General features: G+C 43.2%; 1 protein-coding gene across 6 annotated transcripts in view; it reads left to right on the top strand.

Moving 5' to 3' along the window:
• Positions 1-20644, top strand: part of plppr2a (phospholipid phosphatase related 2a) — a 49420-nt gene that overhangs the window by 6945 nt on the left and 21831 nt on the right. For 4 of the 6 annotated variants that reach the window (XM_056401854.1, XM_056401851.1, XM_056401856.1 and 1 more), the window contains one exon: positions 19848-20036. In XM_056401854.1, the coding sequence (XP_056257829.1) occupies positions 19848-20036 (189 nt within the window). Of the gene's footprint in view, positions 1-19422; positions 20037-20644 lie in introns of those variants that run through there. The other 2 variants (XM_056401855.1, XM_056401857.1) reach the window with 2 other exon arrangements.

Genomic DNA, 20644 nt, shown 5'->3' with positions numbered 1-20644 from the left:
TTTGGATTCACTTTTGAATATATGTCAGTGGGGAGGGGGGAGGGGGCGAGTTGCTGCAGCAGCCGTGACACGCGTGGAGGAAATTTACTAGACTAGTGTTTAAAAACCTGGGATGGTGTAGTTGTCTAAACTTTTTAGTGAGGGGAGGTCCACAGTGTCAGACGCTGAAAAACCTAGGAAAACATATCTGGTGATGAAGAGATCTGCCTTCCTCTTGAAATTCAGCAAATCCTGCGCACACTGCTTTGTAGTTGACTGCAGAGTTTACTTTACTACACGTGATTTTAACTGGTGTCATGTGTAGTTGTCCATTATATGAAAAATATCAACGGGCGACTGGGCTCTGACACGTCAAAGTTTGCAAAGAGGTCAGTCATGGTCAATACTTTTAATTAAATAAATCTGTTGGATTATAACGTTTGTGTTTTATTGCAGTTTAAATGAAGGCTGTTACATGGCTTTTTAAAACATATATCTGGAGTATTAACGTCACATCAGCAAGTCTTCCCTGTCCACCTGCTGTACTGTACCTCTGTGTCTGCCCGGCCCCCAAAAGGGACCAGGACTCACAGTGTCTAACAGTGTCTGTGAGACACTGGTCCCTTTGGTTGTAATATACTGTAAAAGCTCTCCATTAGGCCACTCCGCCATATGCCACCCACACATCAGCTCTCATCCCTCAGGTCTCAGTCAATTCCCTCGGTAGCCCTACGTCTGTGTGTCTGGGTGTGTGTGTGTGTGTGTGTGTGTGTGTGTGTGTGTGTGTGTGTGTGTGATAGAGAGGGAGAGTATTTCTACCTATTTGTACCGGGATGGAGAAGCAGTCAGAGCCAGAGAAAAGAGGCCAGCAGCTGTTACCTGTAATGGAGGGCAGTGAACAAGGTTTTCTTCTGCTTGCAGAGTTACGGCATGAATGTGTGCAGGGAGCCTAGACAAAGGGTACAGCTAACAATTTTAAACCCCTGTAAATATTATTTATATTGCTAAATCTGTATTTTAATCAATACAAGTGAATGATTTGAATCTTGTAAGACAGAGTGGAGAAAGTGTGTGAGTTGTCAGTTTGCAAATTACACACAAATGACAACACCCAGTCAGGACAGAGCTGATTGTTTCATAAGCCAGAGATAACAGTAGCTGGTTTACAATCGAAATTCTTTTAAAATAATTGATCCCTGATTTCACACAGAGGTAGACAGAAGCATCCTTGTAATTTTTAAACTGCATCTGTTGATTTTTTTGTCACTAGCTAACCAAGCTAACGTTAGCTTTATGAGTGGGTAAAAACCTGTAGATAAAGATGGGCGAAGCCTCGATGACGTTACTCATCGGTTTCTGAGGACCAGCTTTCAAGCTCAGAGTGGGCTGCTCTGCCGTCATCATCTTTGCAGTGCATGACTCCACCCCTAACTCCCAGCTAATCCAAAAATGGGCAAAGAGGTGGGGCGTGTGAGGAGCTGAGACTTCAGTGCATGCCGGTTTGTGGCAAGCGTATTCTCACCCACCTGTCATTCAAAGCGACACACCCTCAGTTATGCAGAACTTAGGTGTCACAAGGGGGGAAATTAGCTACGGAGACCAAAACCGTTTTTCGTACCAGGCTGTAAACATGTTTATTTCTGCTGTAAAGTTGGGTGTTTTAACATGGGAGTCTATGGGGATTGACTCGCTTGTGGAACCAGCCTCAAGTGGCCATTCGAGGATTTACAGTTTTTGTTACTTCCGCGCTGACTTCATTTTTCAGCCCCGATGTTGCCATTATTTTTAAGCTTTTTTAGGATGAGGACTAACCAATGCGTTAGTTTTAAAGCTATCTGGAGTGTTAACCAAAGTTTAACAGACCTGCCAAGCCTAGTAACAGTTGCTAACCTATGATTGGAAAATCACTGTCTGGGGGAGGGGTTTAGCGAGCAATCAACTGATTTTCCTTAAAGTAGCTATTTATAAGTTTTGCTACTGCTACACAGCTAACATTAGCATCAACAGCTGTTTACTCACCAGTCTAGAGGAAATGTGGGTTCAGCATCAAAATTCATTCCTTTACTCACCAACAGCTGTCTCCAGAGGTGGAAAACAATGTCAATGTTAACTCATGTCTATCATGTCTTTTCTTCTACTGAAGCTAGCACGCTAACCAGCTAGCCCCAGCCACTGACTGTAATTACTATGCAGTGTTATTAGCTAGATGTTTCTGCAGAGTGAAAATGTTAAAACGGGGGGGAATCTCAGCAGCAGCAGGGAGGACAACCTATTTACTGCAGACAGGCAAAACATGTTTTAATGCCTGGTGTAAACAGTTATGATATATTATTCTCCATTCAGATATAATCCGGCAACTGGCCTCATGTTGATGCAAGTTGGAAATCAGGGCACTGAGTCACAGTATGAACTGGGTTTGGAGGAGTCGATCTGATTACTGATGCTGTTGCTAAGCAGAGAGCAACACCACAGGCTGTTCTCTCTCTCTTGCTGCTTTGTAAGTGTAAGTGATTTCCATTCAGGCATCAAAGTTTGTGCACAAACAATGTTTTTCTAAATCTTACATCTGGAATATGATAAAAGACGATGCCTTTGTTTGAGAATGATACAGGGCCTCTGTTGCACATTTCCATAAATTGTCTTCCTGTACATCATGACCTGACTTGAAACTACCTCATGTTCAGGTACCACGATGAGGATTGCAGAATGTAGTTTCTCATTTTACAGTGAGGAACAGGCAGGAAACTCTCCATTCACAACACAACAAACACTCCCTTTGAAAATTTGCTACCGGTTTACTGAGCATTCATACTATTCTACATTTATTTTACCATTTAACACCCTGTTTCACACCCTCGCTTCTACAGTCAGTCATCCAATCATTCGTTCACATGGAAACCCCCATGGATAGGTCGTCAGTCTGTAGCAAGCCCGCACATGGATCCACTATCACACCCCCAACAGCGATCCAGAGAATCCAGATCACATGCACAGTCTTACCTGCATGTGTCCCATGTATCCAAGATCAAAACCCCGGAGCTTCTCGCTGTGAATCGACAGTGCTTACCACTGAGCCACTCCGCTGCCTTAAACAAGATGACATTATTGACTGTGAGGCACTTTAGTGGTTGATGCTGTCACCACTACAGCAGGAAGGATTCAGGTTTGACTCCTGAGGCCCTTTCTGTATATTCAGTGATTGCCAAGAGTTTATGCAGCTATACAGTTATCCAGTTTGTGGATACTGAAAGCCGCCCACAGCTATGAATGTTGTGTGAGCAAGATGGGTCAGTCTATCCTCTGATGAATACACGAGTGCATCCTTTATTCGTGTGTTTGCTGGGTCAGGGTCTGTTCCATGCAAACAGCCAAACTATATTTAAACACAACTAAATTACTCACTTAAAAAATAATGAATAAAGATGATTAATTGCCTGCAACATTGTGAGTAACCACAGCTCTCACGCTCTGAACCGTGCAGAGCAATGTCACTGAACTATTAATAAATTACTATCAGAGGAATGGGTTTGTGGCCGGGAGGCATTCTGGAGCGGACTGCAAAAATGACAACGAAAAATCTGTGAGTAGCTGCTCGATTGACCAACAATAGGAAGAAAAGTGATGCAGAATAAATTAAAGGAATAGTTTGACATTTTGGGGAATAAGCTCCTTTGTGGTCTTGCCCAGAGCTGAGAGGATTGATACCACTTTTATGTCTGTGCACTAAAGCTGGTTAGCATAGCCTAGCATAGAGAGTGAACCCTGGGGGGGGGGGGGCAGTTACACTGTCACTAGCAAGAAAGCAAATAGGTGTATCAAACTACTCTTTTAAATGTAGGTAAATAAATAGTAGAGCTGATTCATTCTCGTCCTGTGATGAGGAGAGGTGTGGTATTGCCTTTCAGCCACCCCCCTCCACACCCTCAGCTTAGTGTGTGTGTGTGTGTGTGTGTGTGAGAGAGAGAGACGTGACAGTGATCCATACCCAGGCCAGAGGGACCTGCTCTTTTATTTAGCCCCACACCTCATCAGCAGTTACCATGGAAACCAATCAGCCAGACTCATTCCCCCGTCTTCTCTGCTCTCTTTCTTCTGACTCCTTTCATCCTCCCTGCCCTAATCACAAGTCACAACCTTTTTCTATCAGTGCAACCCACTCAGCCATCTTGTCCTGCGTGTCTCCTCCATCCCTTCCATTTTGCTCCGTCATTTCCCATTTCTCTGTGTGATTCCCCGGCCACTGCTCATCTTTCCTCTCTGACTCTCTGGTTTTGGCGAGGACTTTCTCCCGGGCCATTCACAGCTGCACAGATATCGACATCACCTCTCGTTAATTTCTTTTTAATCCTGTTTTACTGCGTACAAATCTATGTCATCATCTCTCCTCTGCGTCTAATCCAATTCTATAAAGATTGATGATATAATAAAAACGAATTCTGTAACTGTTTTCACCCGGGGAGGAACAAAACGAGTGAGTCAATCTCGCTCTAGCACATTTCATTTACATATTGTTGATATTTTTTTTCTGCTTGCTGTTTCCTTCACCCTAAAAAAAAAAAGAAAAAAAAGTGCATTTGTTCTCTCCCATCTGGGGACACGCTGGCAAATTTGCAGTTTAAAAGTAATTTCTGTTTAAAGCTAATCAATGTGTGCTTCAGTGAAGAGTTGTAATGGAGAATGCAGCTGTCTGTTGTGAGGAGTCTCTGATTAGACACTTATCCAGACCAGTGGAGGGGCGAACATAAAGCCCCATTCCAACACTGTAAACACTTTTTACAGCTCCTCTCGCAGCTCCGCATACAGGCGGCCGCCATGGTCATGTGACACACTCGGGGCTGTTTGATGTGACCTTTTGACCCGTGTTACAATTTGGCACACCATTCAGGCTGCAGCTTTAACTCTTGGCCTCAAGACCAGTTACAATAAACAGAAAGTCCATATGCCATAGAAGTCCTTAAAGTTATAATGCTTAAGATTTTCATGACGTCAGACCTCATTTTTGATAACATTTAAAGTTTTATATTGATCAGCATCAGCCGTTAAATGTATTTACATTATGTTGTTATGTCTCTTGTTAGAGGCAGAGTCCGCCGCTCTCTCGCCAGATTCATACGCAAGGAGTTCACGGGAAACAATGCAGAATGTAATTCATCTTTATTTAATGCTGCACTCAGAGACAGGAATCTAAAGTAAACATCTCCACCTCAGCAGGACACATGACTTGGCACCGTGCATCATGTAATTCTAAAGAGTTGCTGCATTTTCACCTTTTTGTTCGTTTTTGCCGTTCATGAATTATTTTGAGAAACTGGGGGGAGAAAATATAAATGTGGCCAGGGACGGCCTCACTTTTCTTTTATGAAATGAAAGATTCACCCCCTCCCCTCCCCTCCCCAATCATTTTCATGCATTCCCTTTAAATCACGAGCCTGAGTGTTTAAAAGCTTTTGTATAAGGTGGGGCAATGAAAGATGTCTCAAACACTCAATCTCCCATGATGCAGATCACTTCATCATGTGCTCTCTAATTGGTTTAGTGTGGGTGTGATCTTTTCCATTGTCATTATCTAAATAAAACCACATAGGAGCAGCCGACATCTTAATCCTCCTGTTCCCTCAGGTGCATCTTGACAACATAAAATGATCTTACGTCATCATCAACATTTCTATGATTTGTAGTTTTGGAAAATGTTTAAATCTGTTGGCCGGTGTTTTTCTTTTCTAAACTGGTCCAGGAGCATTTTTACAGAAGTGAGCATGGATTAGTGCAGCATTACTCTCATATCATTTAGGAAATAAAGCATAGTGACGGAGAAGAGTTGTTGCCATCTCTCCACCAGAGGGCACTGCTGTAACGCAGCTGAAGCTCCCTCAGTAGAAACAGTTGACACTGTTCTCAGGCTTTTGAGTGTTTCATATACTTTTGAACTTCGTCTATCAATAAAGAGATTTGACACTGCATCATTACTTATTTTCTCACTTTATTCCCTTTGAGAAAAGCAGAATCTCTCTCATGAGTGTCTGCATCGTAAATGCACACACAGGCTCACAGGCCTCATTAACACCTGAGCAACATGCAGAGATTAGACGGTGAGCGAAGCGGAGTGTTTTGGTTCCTGTTCTGTCTCTATAAATAGGCCAGTGTGTTAATGGTGGGTAACACTCTGGTAGCTTTAAACCTGTCACAGGAAGTCTGACGAAGACCCCTCCCCCACACAATCAGTCACACATCCAGTCGGCCGAACGTACAGATGTTGGTGTCTGACACGCGAACGCTCTCATCATATATCAGGGTAAATGCACATCTACTGAAATAAAAAGACACACGTGGAACCCAGAACACATGCATATGCAGCATCTCTGAGGTGTGATCAAGCAATTTATACGAGATGTGACAGGAGCAGATTTTTCTTTGATTTCCAGCTGGTAAACATCATAAGTGGGGCCGACTATACGATGCTGTGTGGCAGCTTCGAATTGATGCCGCGATGCATAACAAGTCTAAGAGACTATCAGACCTGCACACTGATTAATAATAAGCAGAGTGTCCTTGTCCTTCCTGAATATAATCTCCTCTATCAGCAAAACTCTTTTTTTTTTTTATTTATCACATATTGCGTCACCTGAAAACGCCTTCTCTTCTCTTAACTTAGCTTTTACATAGATCTGCTGTCAGCTGATAATTTCGAGTTTGCTGGTTTTACTGTATGGTGAGAACCGAACAGCCTTTGGCTTTATGAAAACAAAGCACATTTTACTATACTATGTAGTTTGTCTCACCACACTTACACTTTTCACTTCCAGGAAGAATTGTTTGCAGTTGTTCAAAAATTGGCAAAGAGGTGGGGCGTGTGAGGAGCTGAGACTTCAGTGCATGCCGGTTTGTGGCAAGCGTATTCTCACCCATCTGTCACTCAAAGCGACACACCCACAGTTTTGCAGAACTTAGGTGTCACAAGGGCGGAAAGCCAACAATACTCAAGTCTCTTAATCTACCTTTTTTTTCTCTTTCTCACCTTGTTTTTGTGAAGTTGTGAAATTTTAAAGCCGCACTAATCCATGTTTTCTATATTAATAATGGGTCAAATAACAGCATGTGATGTGAAGGCGTCGCGTGTCGTTACCAACCCACAGAAAATCGTGTTACTCAGACGAAACAGTGTTTGGTTGGGACTTTATTCAGCTTCGGATTAATACATGTTTGGAGAGTGAATGAGTAGCTAAGGCAATAGGACTGTGTATGTGGGACTGTGTGTGTGTGTGTGTGTGTGTGTGTGTGTGTGTGTGTGTGTGTGTGTGTGCTTGGTAATGAAGGAACAGTGTGGTTTTAATAGTTTTTGGACGACAATAAGCTCTATGACTCAGAGCAGGCTTTGACTACACAGACAATACTTGTTGGTAGAACCGATTCATTCTTGTTTTTTGTGGAATTTGTTGACAGTAAAAAGAATAAAGGAAAGCAGAATATCAACAGATTTATGTTTTAAGGCAGCTCCGTGTTGGCTGCATCCATCTATAATGGTTTTCAGCTTGGAAAAAAAGAAACATTCAGACAATTCATCAACAAAAACATCACCCGAACCCCCTCCTCCCCTGCTCTTTTAACCGCTGCTCTGTACTCTGGCTACTTCTCCGACATTACTTATTCATGGGGAGTGAGTAATACACAGATTGCACACTGTATGACTTGGCAGACAAAGGAGTTTGCAGCTCGGGGCAGGTAGTGGGCCAGTAATAGCTGTTTTGCTGCAGTGTAATCTCTGTAATGTGCATGCACAGGGTTTCCCCATGGTGCTGCGTGCACTGCAGGGGTGTGTATCTGACCGCATTGAAGCCATGCAGAGAGGTGGATCCCCAACAGTGTTTTAGCTTGTATTCTTTTTATTATACCATATTATCTGTTGAAAGACCATTGTGCAGCAGCATACGTGGTGGCTGGCAGGAAATGAAATGAGAGCAACATGAGAGGTGTTTTTAGGATGGAGGAGGGGGGCATGGACTGGAGGATGATTAAAGCAATGCTCCTCTCATCTCTTTTCTCCGGTTCCCTTTGGACACTCCTTTCCCTTCAGCCTCGAATAAATACAGCACAAAAGCTCCCACTCTCCTTTTCTCCCCTGCCCTCTCCATGTCTGTTTTCACCTCACCTGCCCATGAACACACTCTCACTCGCAGAAACGCGGGCGCCAAAAACTCTTGCAGCAACCCTCTCCATTGCCAGTCCTCCTCCTCTTTCTTCCCTTTCATTCAATCACCCCATCTCACCCTGCTCCCATCATCCTCCCACCCTCTCACCCGCTCCCCGAACACCTCTTCTTCCCCCTGTTCTTTCTTCTCTTTCTCCTGCTGCTGGGACTCCAACAGCTCTGAGAGTGCACCATTGGCGCTGCTGCTTTCTTATTCCACCTCCCGTTCCTTCACATTTTTCACACTTAAGGACTCCATCTAAACTTTTATAGTCTATAAAATACTCTTCTAACTTCCTCTTATTTTCATTCTCTTGAAAACAACTGACAAACCTTTCAGGGTCATTTTCATGTGGAAACCATTTATTCAGCTTCCCAGGCCTATTTATCATGTTCTGCTCTGTCAGAGAACTTGTATAGATTGGCTGCGCGAGCCAGCTCCAGACATTATTGTTTTTAATGTAGCTGTTTGTCATCGTTTGAGCAAGATATCAATATAGAGAGCGACGGTGCAGTTAAAAGAGTTGTACGAAGAAAACAGCAGTTTTGAAAGAATGGCAATATGTTTGTTTTCCTGAGACATCACAGTACAAATGCAGTCACACGTCCCTTTACAGATTCATAAGGGTCCAAAAACCTAAAGAGGATGGATGGTGATCCAGACATCATTGTTAACATTGTTAGCAACATGCCAATATGAAAAGGTTGAATACACTAACGTAAGAAAGTCATGTGCTGTTATCAAAGACAAAACAAGAACATTAGATTTCTTCAGCGTGAATCAAATATTGATAAACCCAACGGCCTTCTCGGAGCCACGCTGGGCAGATCACATGCATTAAGACAAAATCAATGAGAAGCTAGTGTGTACAGATCGATGGAGGCTGCTCAATCATTGGCTCTCAGAATAGGCTCGAAGTCAATTACTTGTACTCGACTACTTCCACATTTGTCAAGTGATTACATGGGTTTTGAACATTGATTAGATGAAGGGTCTCAACGCAGCTGCACAGGAATTTCAGTTTTTACATTTTTAATCCACATCTGGATCTAGGACAATCATGGGGTACAAACTCTCACATTTGGTTTATTGAATTAAAAGTGCGGTAACATTCAAATTCTCTATCTATCTATCAGTTTTTTTCCAAATCAAACACAAAAAATCTGCTCTATTTTCATCTGCACCATCTCCCGAGGCAAATATCTGTCTCTTTAGCTGCTAAATGCTCCGCTATGTGCAGGAGCTACCCGCTAACTTTGTCTCTCTGCTCTTCAGGGGTTGGGCACGTAGCATACAGTTAGTTTATCATCATCACCTGAGTCCGCTCGGCTCTGCAGATGTCAATCCCCTGTGGTTTTTTTTGTCATTTCATTCGCTATTCACAAACACCGCCGAAAAAACTGTCCAGAGGTCACAGGTCACAGGGTGTAGCCTTAGACCTAGCAAGAGGACCGGCAACTGAAAGAGGAGTCCCAACAGGGAGCCTCTGCTGTATTTAGAATGACAGATTAGAGATCAGTTCAGACCAGTGAGCTACTCCTGCTGTGCAGCTGTAATTAGCAGTGACTGCCTGTCAGTTTCCAGTTCACACGAAATAACCCTCTTTACGATGACAGAAATCCTCCTGTTTGTAGAACTTTGTCAAGACTTGCCTTTTGTTTAAAGGTCCCGCGTTTTACACTTTTCCTGCGTTTTATTTGAAGTTTTCCGAATCCTTAAAAGGGAAACGTTCGTGGTTATGAAAAACCACCTCAATGTAGTTTTACATCTCTTGAGCTCTGGTCTCTGAGCCTCTCTTCTGATTGACTGATTGACTGACTGTTTTCTGAGTGACATATAGCCGGTCAAACCACAGGTAACGGAAAGCAGCCTACTACTGTCACTTAATAAAACTCAAAACTCAAGTTTTATAAACTATTAAACTTACATAAGGGCTGTGTGCATTTCTCTGTGGACTGAGTGCTTTGATACAGTCACAGTATTAATATAGAACCTAGACCTTCTATAATCACATGGAAGTCTCACTTTATACAATACGGGGCCTTTAATGAAAAGGAAGAGACGAGAACTGGAACATGGCAGTGGGAGTACAATGTGTGGGTGGTTGATGGTGGTTGCACTGGCAGTGTGTTGGTAGGTAGGAGTTTTTTTGGCTTTAAACCTAGTTGAGGAAACAGTCTCCAACCCACTATAAAACAATACAAGGTCAGTCTTCAAAGATCAACCACGTTTTTCCGGATTATGTAGCAGAGGAAACCAGATACACCAAGTGGTTCAATAATTTATTGTGTTTTTGCACCGTGCAGTTTGTCACAGCGTGTTTATGTCTCTCCGCCTTAACACTGAATAACTCTGTTGTTGTTGAGGGTTGTTGACATGTTTAAGCAGAGAGGAGCTGCAGTGTCTGCCACTAACACAGACACATAAAAACATACATGTGTACATGCACACACTACACATATGTCATATTTGTATTAATAATATAGTTGTAATAAACCAGAATTAATTAATTAAATGAATGTGTTTAAAATTAGTACCAAATTAACCTGCTATAATAGAGACCACCTTTCAATTTGATATGATGAACCGAATCCAGCGGTCATGTAACAACATTAATATTCGTTTTGAGTCATGGTTAAGCTACCTGCTGAATGTAAATCCAGCACTGTTTTTGTTCTCCGCCAACTCCCGAGGAAAATATCAGGCTCATTAGCTGCTAAATGCTGCACTATGTTCCCCAACTAGTCTCTAACTGTGTCTGCTGTTTGGAGCTGAGCAGGTAGTGTACAGTGGATTTTTAGAGCTTTTCTTTTGTTGCTGAAAATAGTTTCCTGCTGTGTCTGAAAACCAACAGTGTGAGAGTGAAACAGAACAGTGAAGTTACAGACAGCTGGACAATGAGCTGAAGGGGAACTGAAGATTCAGGTGGTAATTATTTGTGTTTTCATCACTACGAGCGACACTTTTCACATTGTTATTGTTAGTGTAAAATATTGGTTATACCTGATTTAAAGCGCCGTAACTGGCGGAAACCTAATGCACGTGCAACACAGTTCAGATCACCAGGGTGCGGTCAACATTACACAACTTTTCATAATGTGACTCTACGGTCAGTCCGTGGCATGGGGTGAGCCACCAATGACACATCCATTTTCGTGTCTGACATTTCTACAAGCTGAATCACGGTCATCGCCTCTGATGCTGTCGACGCTGACGAGACAGAGAAGCGGAGGCCTGTGTAGAAATAACAGGCGACAAAAGAGGAAAATGAGGAAGAAGAAAATGGAACAGAGGAGGAGGTGTTAAAAGTTTTTCGGCCACCACCCCGAGCTTTGCACCTGTTCCCCAGCACCTCCGCTTCTCTCTCTTTTTACCTGCAACACAATTACCCTCCACGCTCTCCTGTCCTTGCAGTCTCTCTTCTTCACAGGCTCCCTTTTATTTTCTCTTCTCTTTCTCATCTCTTCTTCCCTTTTGAACCCTCTGCCTTCTTTCATTCTTTTTTCAATCCCCTCCTGCCTCCGTCCCTCCTCTGGGCTTCCTCTTCCTCATCCAGGACTCCCGTCGTGCCGGCCAGGTGCAGTGTAGCGTGTGTTGATGGCAGGCCTCTTAATGGACAGCATGTGTCTGACGGTGGACCCCTGTGCCTCGTCGCCCTTCTGCTCTAAATCCTCCGTCCGTAAAACACAAAACTGCTCTTTCAGGCAACACAGCTTTAACAGCGTCTAGGGACACGAGCGAAACCTCCAGAGAGAGCGAAGGGAGAAAGAGAACAACACAGAAAGACAGACATTTTGACCCTTGTTAGAGCTTTGTGGCTGTTACATACAGTATCTTGTTGGAGGTCTATGTTGTAAAGATGCAAAAAGGAACATTTTGTATGAATAAATATCTACTATTTTAACTTTAGAAGATTATGATCAGAGGGGATTACCAGAGGGGGAAGAGCTGCAGCGACGGTGCTGCATTTTGTGGTAAATCCATTTGATTGATTATAGCAGCACACAGGAAGAGGGCAGTGTACCTCCAGCACAAACTGAGCGATGCCTCTAATTGACAGTGGCAGTGGCGTTGAAAGGCTGATGTTTTTTGTCTTTGATAAAGAAAAACAAAACGCACAAATCAAAGCCAGGATGAGCAGCAGAATCATTTTTTTTGCAAGAAGAAGCAGAAGCTCTGGGTAATGTAGTAGACACCAATTTTATCAATATCTCTTTGTTTATATTGATGCACTATAATCAGTATAACCACTGATGACTTGTGAGGAGTGTTGAATGTCTGATGTCATCAGTGATATGTCAGGCTTGAACTTACAAACCTGGAGGAAATGCTGTAATGTGATATCTGCGTTCGCACCTGCGTTGTAGAGTTTGAAAAACGTGAGCAGCAGGGAGGGGCTGACAGAAAGACAATATGAAATTGCATTATGGGAAGACAAGGATCCAGAGTTGTTGGCAGTGTCAGTCTGTTGTTGAGTCCGCCACTTTCTTCCAGGCTGAAATCTCTCACCAATTATTTGATGGATCGGCATTGAATTCATGTTCCCCAGAGGATTAATGCTACTGACTCTGGTGATCCTCTGACTTTTTCCCTCGCACCGACGTGAAGTTGATATTTTTTACCTTTTGATTCAACGGTCTCGACAGTTGTCAGATTGATTGTCATGAAATTGAGTTTAGATATTCATGGTCCTCAGAGGATGAATCCCAATGACTTGGGCAAACCCCTTTTCACCCACTTTTCATCGAGCGCCACATGCAGATCAAAGTTCATCCTGTATCCTTTATTCAATTGTTGGATTTGCACAAATTGTGTAAAGACATTCATTGTCCCCAGATGATGGGTCCTAATGACCTTGGTGATCCTCTGACTTTTCCTGTAGCATCTCCAGCAGGTTGATTTTAGTTCACGGTGAAATATATCAGCATCTATAGATTGGACTGGCATGAGATTTAGTAAAGACATTCATGGTACCCACAGGATGATTTTCAACTAGCACCATCATCAGGTCAAAATTTGTTCAGCAAATACTGCAATACTGTGCGTGTTAAGTGCTGGTAAGTGTGTTAGCGTGGTAACGTGCTAAACTTATATGTGAACGTGGTAAACATGTCCGCTGGAAAAATAAATCTGCAGAGACTTAGCTTTGTCCTGCAACCGTTCAGAGATTTATTTGACAAAAAAAACTTAAGAGTCTTATTTTGCAGGTGAAACAAAATCCAATTTGGGGTGGCAAAGAATCCAAGGTCCTGGAACACAACAGACGAACTAACAGAGACTTAAATACACGAGAGAATCAAGGGTAGATGACACAGGTGCAACACATCTGGGCGGGGCAGACAATCACAACGTTGGGAGAGCTATGGACACACAACGTGAGATATTTCAAAATAAAACAGGAAATAAACATTATAGTCGACACCTCCGGGGCAGAGCATGACACTACAGTTCCACACTGAGTGGCATGAACGAGTTTTACATGAATTTTACATAGTTTTAACGTCAAAATCAACTCGCCAATGTTGCCACAGGGACGATTAAGTTGTTGTTACAGACAGACATTTTCTGTATATGTGGATTTAAAACTGAATCATTCTGCAAAGAGCCAATGAATTGCACAAACCAATATCTCTAGCTTTCAAGTGCAGTGATAACACTCTTATAAAAGACACGGCTCTATATGTGTAGATACATGTTCATCTTTACATGAACTTACCTTCACGTTAATAAAGTATGAATACATTTCATCAAGTATGGCCAACGCTGTGAAGCTGTCAGTCCCTGTTTGTGAAGAAAAAGATTATGACCTGAATTTGTGCAAGGACAGCACTTTTTTTCATCCAGGTTCAGGGAGGGAGGGAGGGACGGAGATCGTATTTCCAGGAGCAGCTCTGAGCTCACTGTTGTGGGTCCTTCACACGCCGTCGGCTGTTGCTGTTCCCTGGACTCGTTCCCAAAGCGTTCCCAAAAATGCTCTCCATCTATCTGTGCCGTGTTTTCAGTCGGCTCGGTGTCACTGCTGTTGTAAACTCTCGCTGCCTCTTGGCATCACAGTCATTACGACTGGGCCCGGCGTGTCAGCTCGGCAGCTTGATGCTGAAATTCAGAGGTTCAGATGTGAAATATTCAGCAAAAGTAAAAAAGAAAAAAATGTGTGTTTGATGGAAAGCAAGGGGGGAAAAGTGGAACAAATGTTAGAGGGATGCGTGAGAAATACAGAGAGACAGGAACACCTGGGAAACCTTTGGGAGGTTAAATTATAATGGAGAGAGAGGAAACAGGAGAAGAGGCTGGGTCTTTGAGCAGTGCTCTCTTTAAAGGCAGGGGAGGGGGAACGAGGGGAGGGGGAACGAGGGGAGGGCGCTGCATGGAGCAGTTAAAAGAGAGACACACACTGACATTTCTATTGTCACACATACAGATATCAAGTAAAACAGGATAGTCATCTGAGAAAAGGGCAGAATCTCATGGTGGAGGGCCGTTGGGAATGTGACGGTGCTCAGAGGGTGAGTACCTGCTGAATGCTGTGCCCTTTCAGAGAAACATATTCTGCAACTTGAGGTACATTTTCTTGACTCGATTTGTCTGTTGTGAGGTCTTCACACGTTTGGCCTCTGTGTTCCTGCTGAACTTGATGAGGCATCGGAGACTCAGTGACAGTGACACATACAAACGTACATCAGAGTCAACAGGTGGCGGCTTCGTCCTGTTGTTTGACTTGGATCACGTGATTGTCGCCTTTGAGCCAGGATTGGCTCTTAAAGTTCAAACATTATCATTGTGCTGTTTGCACCAAGACTTTGTATTTGGGTGATGATTGGTTGTTGTAAATGTTAATGTTTGCATGTAGGCTGATGCACCAAATTATGATAAGGAAATGTCAGATAGTCAGTCGGTTGGTCAGTGTATTGATACACCACTTTGGTGCAGACTGAAATATCAAATATCAAATTTGTTTCCACCGACCGCGCATCATGAAAGCTGTTGGATGGATTGGCACAAAATCATATAAAGACATTTTGGGTGAAATATCTATAACTAACAAACTCTAGAATGGATGGTCATGACTTTTCCTGCAGATATTCAAGGTCACTTGGTGATATCTTCTATTATGTTGTACATGTTTCACAACTCTGGGATCATGAAACTCACCGCCATTTCTCCAGAAGCCAGTTAATTCTCCCATACTCTGTTTTTACACCAAGAATATTGTCTGGGGAAACATCCACCCGGGGTCTGTTCCCCATTGTGATGACGAAAATGAAGTTTTTGTTGCTCCAAATAGAGTTGGATTCATTCTGTATTATACATCTAGACCCACTGACAAAAGCAACAACTTCCGATCTTCCATCAGTGCGGTGAACATGGTGACATTTGTGGGCTCGTTTTGAGAAACATATATTCAGAGCATTAATATGCAGAACCTTATCAAATAAGTAATTGTAACTTGTCAAACAAGTGTAGCTGTAGTAGACTTAAATGTTTCTCTCTGCGATACATTAAAGTATCTTAAATGAAATTACCCAACTGAAGGTAATTCAGTTTGAAGTACATGCATGTAATTAATGTCCATTGTCTTTTCATTCATAATTGATCACTCATGAGGACCAGATAAGCTCCCGCCTTATCTCTGATGAACACTTTTCATACCGCCTCACAGAAATCAATGAGAAGCTAATTTCCTGTCTGACTTGTTCCACTTACCCACGGCGTGTGGAAGGAACTGAGGCTTGTTCACAATATCCTGATACCTGGAATAACTGAGGCGGTTTTTATGTCAGCCCATAATGAGGCGAAGTGTGGTAATGGCTCAGTAATCTGACAGGAATAAAGTACATTTTCAAAGCGGTGATGTGAAGGCAGACTCAGAGGGGGATGATGACATCCTCTGAAGGTTGAAAATAGAGGAAGACACTCCTCAGTCTTCACACGCTCATAACAAGCGGCCCCATGTCTCCCTGTGACAGCTCCCCAACATGACCTGTCTTAATGTGACCTTTCATCTTGACGAGCCGCGGCTCCGTCTTTTGCTATTGATCTGCCCTTCCATCTCCACGCTAAAATAGGTCAGAGTGAGGTGGGTTCCTTACTCTGATGCCTGTCCCCTTTTCTATCATTGGCAGCTCTTTTTTTTTGAGGAGAGGTAGAGAAAGAACAAAGGGAAGAGAAGAATATGCAGCCTCTTTAGTGCGAGTGGGAAGAGGAGTGTGATGGAGCGCTAAAGGGGAGAGCAGGGAAGTTTGTCGGGGTGTGAATAAACTGCTGTCACCCACATGTGAAGCAGCAATGCCAACAGCTGGATAATCTGTACCATCACCACTGTTTAGTTGAGAGTTTGTGAATCCGCAGACATGTTAGGTGTGGTGAAAGTAACTCACGACCGTGTTACGCACCGTCTTATTGTACAGTAACATTTGACTTTTGTAGTTTTTTTTATTTATTTATTTAATATTTTTTAGCGTCATTTGATCTAAAATGAGGAAAAGCCAAAATCACAAGAGATGACTCGCTGAAAAGCGAAAGCTTGTATCGGCTGGACATGTGGATTTGCTGGTTAAAGTTCAACAATATGAACTCTGACCTGCGAATGTGCAGGAGCTCGAGGCAAAACTCTCCCCGAGAGACACATGCTTCAATTTTTATTTTATTTTTTTGTCCTTTTCATGGTTCTCAGAGCAAATTAAGGAGGCATGTAAACAGCTGAACTATAAGTACGCTGCAAATTTTTTATAGCGGCCTCGTGGATTAGCGCAGTTCCTTCAGTTTAGCAATCACAAGCATGAGTCAGAGCCGGTCACAATACGCCGGGTAAATGCAGGGGAGGAGCGCCGCGTTATCACGCAGAACAACAAGGGAAGGCTTCATGAGTCACACATATCAAACACCCCCTCTCGCCCCAAGCAAACCCACCAAAGAGCTCCCATCAGGTGTGTGTGTGTGTGTGTGTGTGTGTGTGTGTGTGTGTGTGTGTGTGTGTGTGTGTGTGTGTCTCCCCACCACATCCAAAAGAAAATGCAAACACAGTTACGAGCAGTTATTGTTAATATGATTTCTGGTCAGAATGTGCAACATCAATCTTATATAAAGACTTGTCTTTAGAAACACACTTTGATGTAGAAGCACTAAAAATACAGAATATTAAAAGCCTGATTTCTTGGCCATTTCTTCACCATGACAACCACAGATAGTAAAAACACGTCTCCCTCAGGGGAGGCACAGATGAAGGCTGATTTCATACGAATAAAGAAACAAATGGGAATGTTCATGAATACACCAGCCCGTGTCTGTAAGTGCGTGCTCAATGTAACATATACGCTGGTGGGAGTTTGTACACACTTGTACATTCATACAGTACATTTGCTGTATGTTTTGATGCTTGTCATGTGTTGGTGTTACAGATGTGGGTGGAGCTATGTCTCTGGTCAGAGTGATGTGACCTCAAACAGTTTCCACACGTTCCCAACATTTGTTTTCAAATATAAATTGCTGTTGCATCACGTGCCGTCCATTCAAAAGAACCAGTGCATGTGAGAGGAAGAAAGAATGAATATTAGCAGCTTATTAATTATATTAGCCCTCAACTGTAAAAGTTCTTCATATTAACAATAGCTCAAATAATTATGCGTAAAGAGATTCGACCAGCGCTATAATCGTGAATGTCCCTCACTGACTGACTGATCATAGTTCCCCCATTGGTCAGCCCAATGCCACGTGACTGAGCTGGAGTTTCCCTATTGGCCGTTGCTCTTTCAAAATGGATCGGTGCAAACGGTTTCTGTTGCGGGGGCGTTTACAGCCTGCAGTCTTACCAACTGGACTGTGTATTGGTGCCAACCGTGGGTTTAGGTCTGCACCTCTTGTTACAGCCAGTCACCCAGCTGCCCTGGTTTTTCCTGGCTGCTCAGCAGCTGCAGGGAAATGGAGGAGTGCCTCCAATTAACCCAGCTTCACCTCCATCACGGCAAATAAACTACTTTCATTGCATGTATCATTATTACTAAAGGAGGCAGAGGAATAACTAAACGAGAGAAAGAGAAGCCATCGATCTCTGCTTGATGTGTGTATAAGAAACACATTGTTGTCATTGTTGTGTTTTTGTTCTGTCTATCCGTGTCGGTGTGTTTTATGCTGTCATGTGTTTATATGTATTTTGTGGGAGTCTGCCACCTAAAGATTCAGTCCGACCCAGACAGTAGCAGGAGATCTGATTGGTGTGAGCTTGAGTCCTGAACACAGAGTTTTTGTTACTGCTGTTGTTGAATTCTGTCGATGTGAAGCAGCATAAATAAAAAAAATGTTAGATTTGCATGATCTATAACTTCTTCAGGGGCCCCACTTCAGGGGGTTATGGGGCAACAATAGTCCAAAGTATAGTGTCTTTACGGGAGGTTTAAGGAGGGTTTATAGTTGTCACTGCAAAAGGTGCCAGTATGAGGGGCCATTAGGAGGCCCCCCTTTTCCCCCTTGGGGACCCTAAGCATTTGAGTGGTGTGCCTCTCCTGACAGTGCGCCTCCGAATGCAGGTGTTAGAAAGGTGAGGAGGAGAGAGAGGCTGATATCAGTCAGATAAGAGGAACAGAAAGGCAGATTATTACATTCTGCATCGATTCATAACAACAATGAAAACTACTTTGTGAGGAGGTGATTACAGAATGTAAACACATTAAATGAGCCACACAAACGTCTTTATTAAAGTAGTGTGTGAAATTTTACAACTCAAATAATTCATCAATTTGAGACTGAAAGTTTTTATTATGGGCAGTTGTTTGGTTTTGTTTTCTTTTAATTGTAATTCATTCATGCGTATTTTAAATACTAATTTCTCGCATTTTTGATTGATTAATTTATCGAATTATTACTATGTTAAAATGTGTGACTATTCTGGTGGCAGACTCCAGACGCCACCGTTTTATTAAGTGATAATCGTTCCACCTCCATACAGCAGCGTGTGGAAGTTGGCACGAGTGTTTTAGTCATGTAACTTTTTATCTGAGATGTCAGCTGATGGTGAAGACCACGTGTCTGCAGAAACACTCTTTACTCTCCTGTGCACCTGCTCTTACCACACACATTCATGTAGTCTACACACACTCACACACACACACACACACACACACACACACACACACACACACACACAGTATCCACAAATACACCCACAGCTCAACTGTAGTAGATTTCATGAGTGCTAGCAGCATAAAGGCTGCTCCCCCTTACTCTCCCTCCCACCTCCCTCTCTCCTTTCCTCTCTCTCTCTCTCTCTCTCTCTCTCGCTCTCTCTCTTTCTCTCGCTCCAATGCTCTCACTCGCTCCCTAAGCAATTCTTTGTTTTTTCTGCTTGTGGTGCCGCGGCACCCTCTTTTATTCTGTTTTACTCTTGAAGAGAAAATCCTCTTTTTGCAGATTACCTTTTCTCTTTCTTGTCTTGTCATCTCTCTCTCTCTCTCTCTCTCTCTCTCTCTCTCTCTCTCTTTCTCTCTGTCTTGTTCCAAACACTGAACCTCTCACTCTGTCTCTCTCTTGGTCCGTAATTCCTATGTATCTCCCCGTGGCTGAGGGGAACAGGGACTTGATTCTCCCCTCTTCCTCTCCTCCTCCTCCTCTACCACCTCCGCCTCTCCCTCTTCAGCTTCACCTCTCGTCCTCTGGCTTCCTAACGGAGGGATAATGTTCTATTTCCAGCTGGTGATCATGGCTGGGACGGTGCTGCTGGCTTACTACTTCGAGTACACAGACACCTTCCCCGTGCACGTCCAGGGTTTCTTCTGCTACGACAAAACCTTCTCTAAGCCCTACCCGGGTCCTGATGACACCAGCAAGATCCCCCCGGTGCTCATCTACTCGCTCGTCACAGCCATCCCCACGCTCACGGTAAGAGTTGTGTGTTGTGTATTTATAAGTGCAGAAGTAAAGGTCAAGAAATGGAGGGAGGTACTTTTGAGGTGCATGAAATAAGTGTGTGTGTGTGTGTGTGTTTTTCTGTGTGTGTGTCTAAAAAATAAGAGTGAGGAAAATTGAAAGAGGTTTAGTTGAAAGTAAGAAGTTGTCAAAGTTGAGGTGGCGTGTTTATCTGAGGTTGTTGCTACCTCTTCTTCTGATTTATTAGTTTGTGCAGTCTTATGATGAATCATCTCTGGTGTGTGTGACTGCACCAAGGATATAGTGAGCAGATTGGCAAGCTGTGTGGACGTAACCCCCTCCTTACTTGACAGGCAGGTGTTTATGTGTGTGTGTGTGTGTGTGTGTGTGTGTGTGTGTGTGTGTGTGTGTGTGTGTGTGTGTGTGTGTGGAGAAATGGAGCTGGCTAAAATCAACTCGAACCACACAGAGATGTAATGGTAATGGGCAGACAGGTCATTAGAGAAAGAAAAAGAGAGAAGCGAAGAGAAAGAGTCAAAGAGACAAACAAGAGAGAAAGCAACAGAAAGAAACAGAGCAGGAGTTTGCAGGAGTGCAGACAGAGCGATAATGGCAGGCAG

Source organism: Seriola aureovittata, chromosome 17, assembly GCF_021018895.1.
Source record: "Seriola aureovittata isolate HTS-2021-v1 ecotype China chromosome 17, ASM2101889v1, whole genome shotgun sequence".
NCBI lineage: Eukaryota > Metazoa > Chordata > Actinopteri > Carangiformes > Carangidae > Seriola > Seriola aureovittata.
The sequence above is the reverse complement of the archived record's forward strand: the minus strand, read 5'-3'. Positions and strand labels throughout refer to the sequence as shown.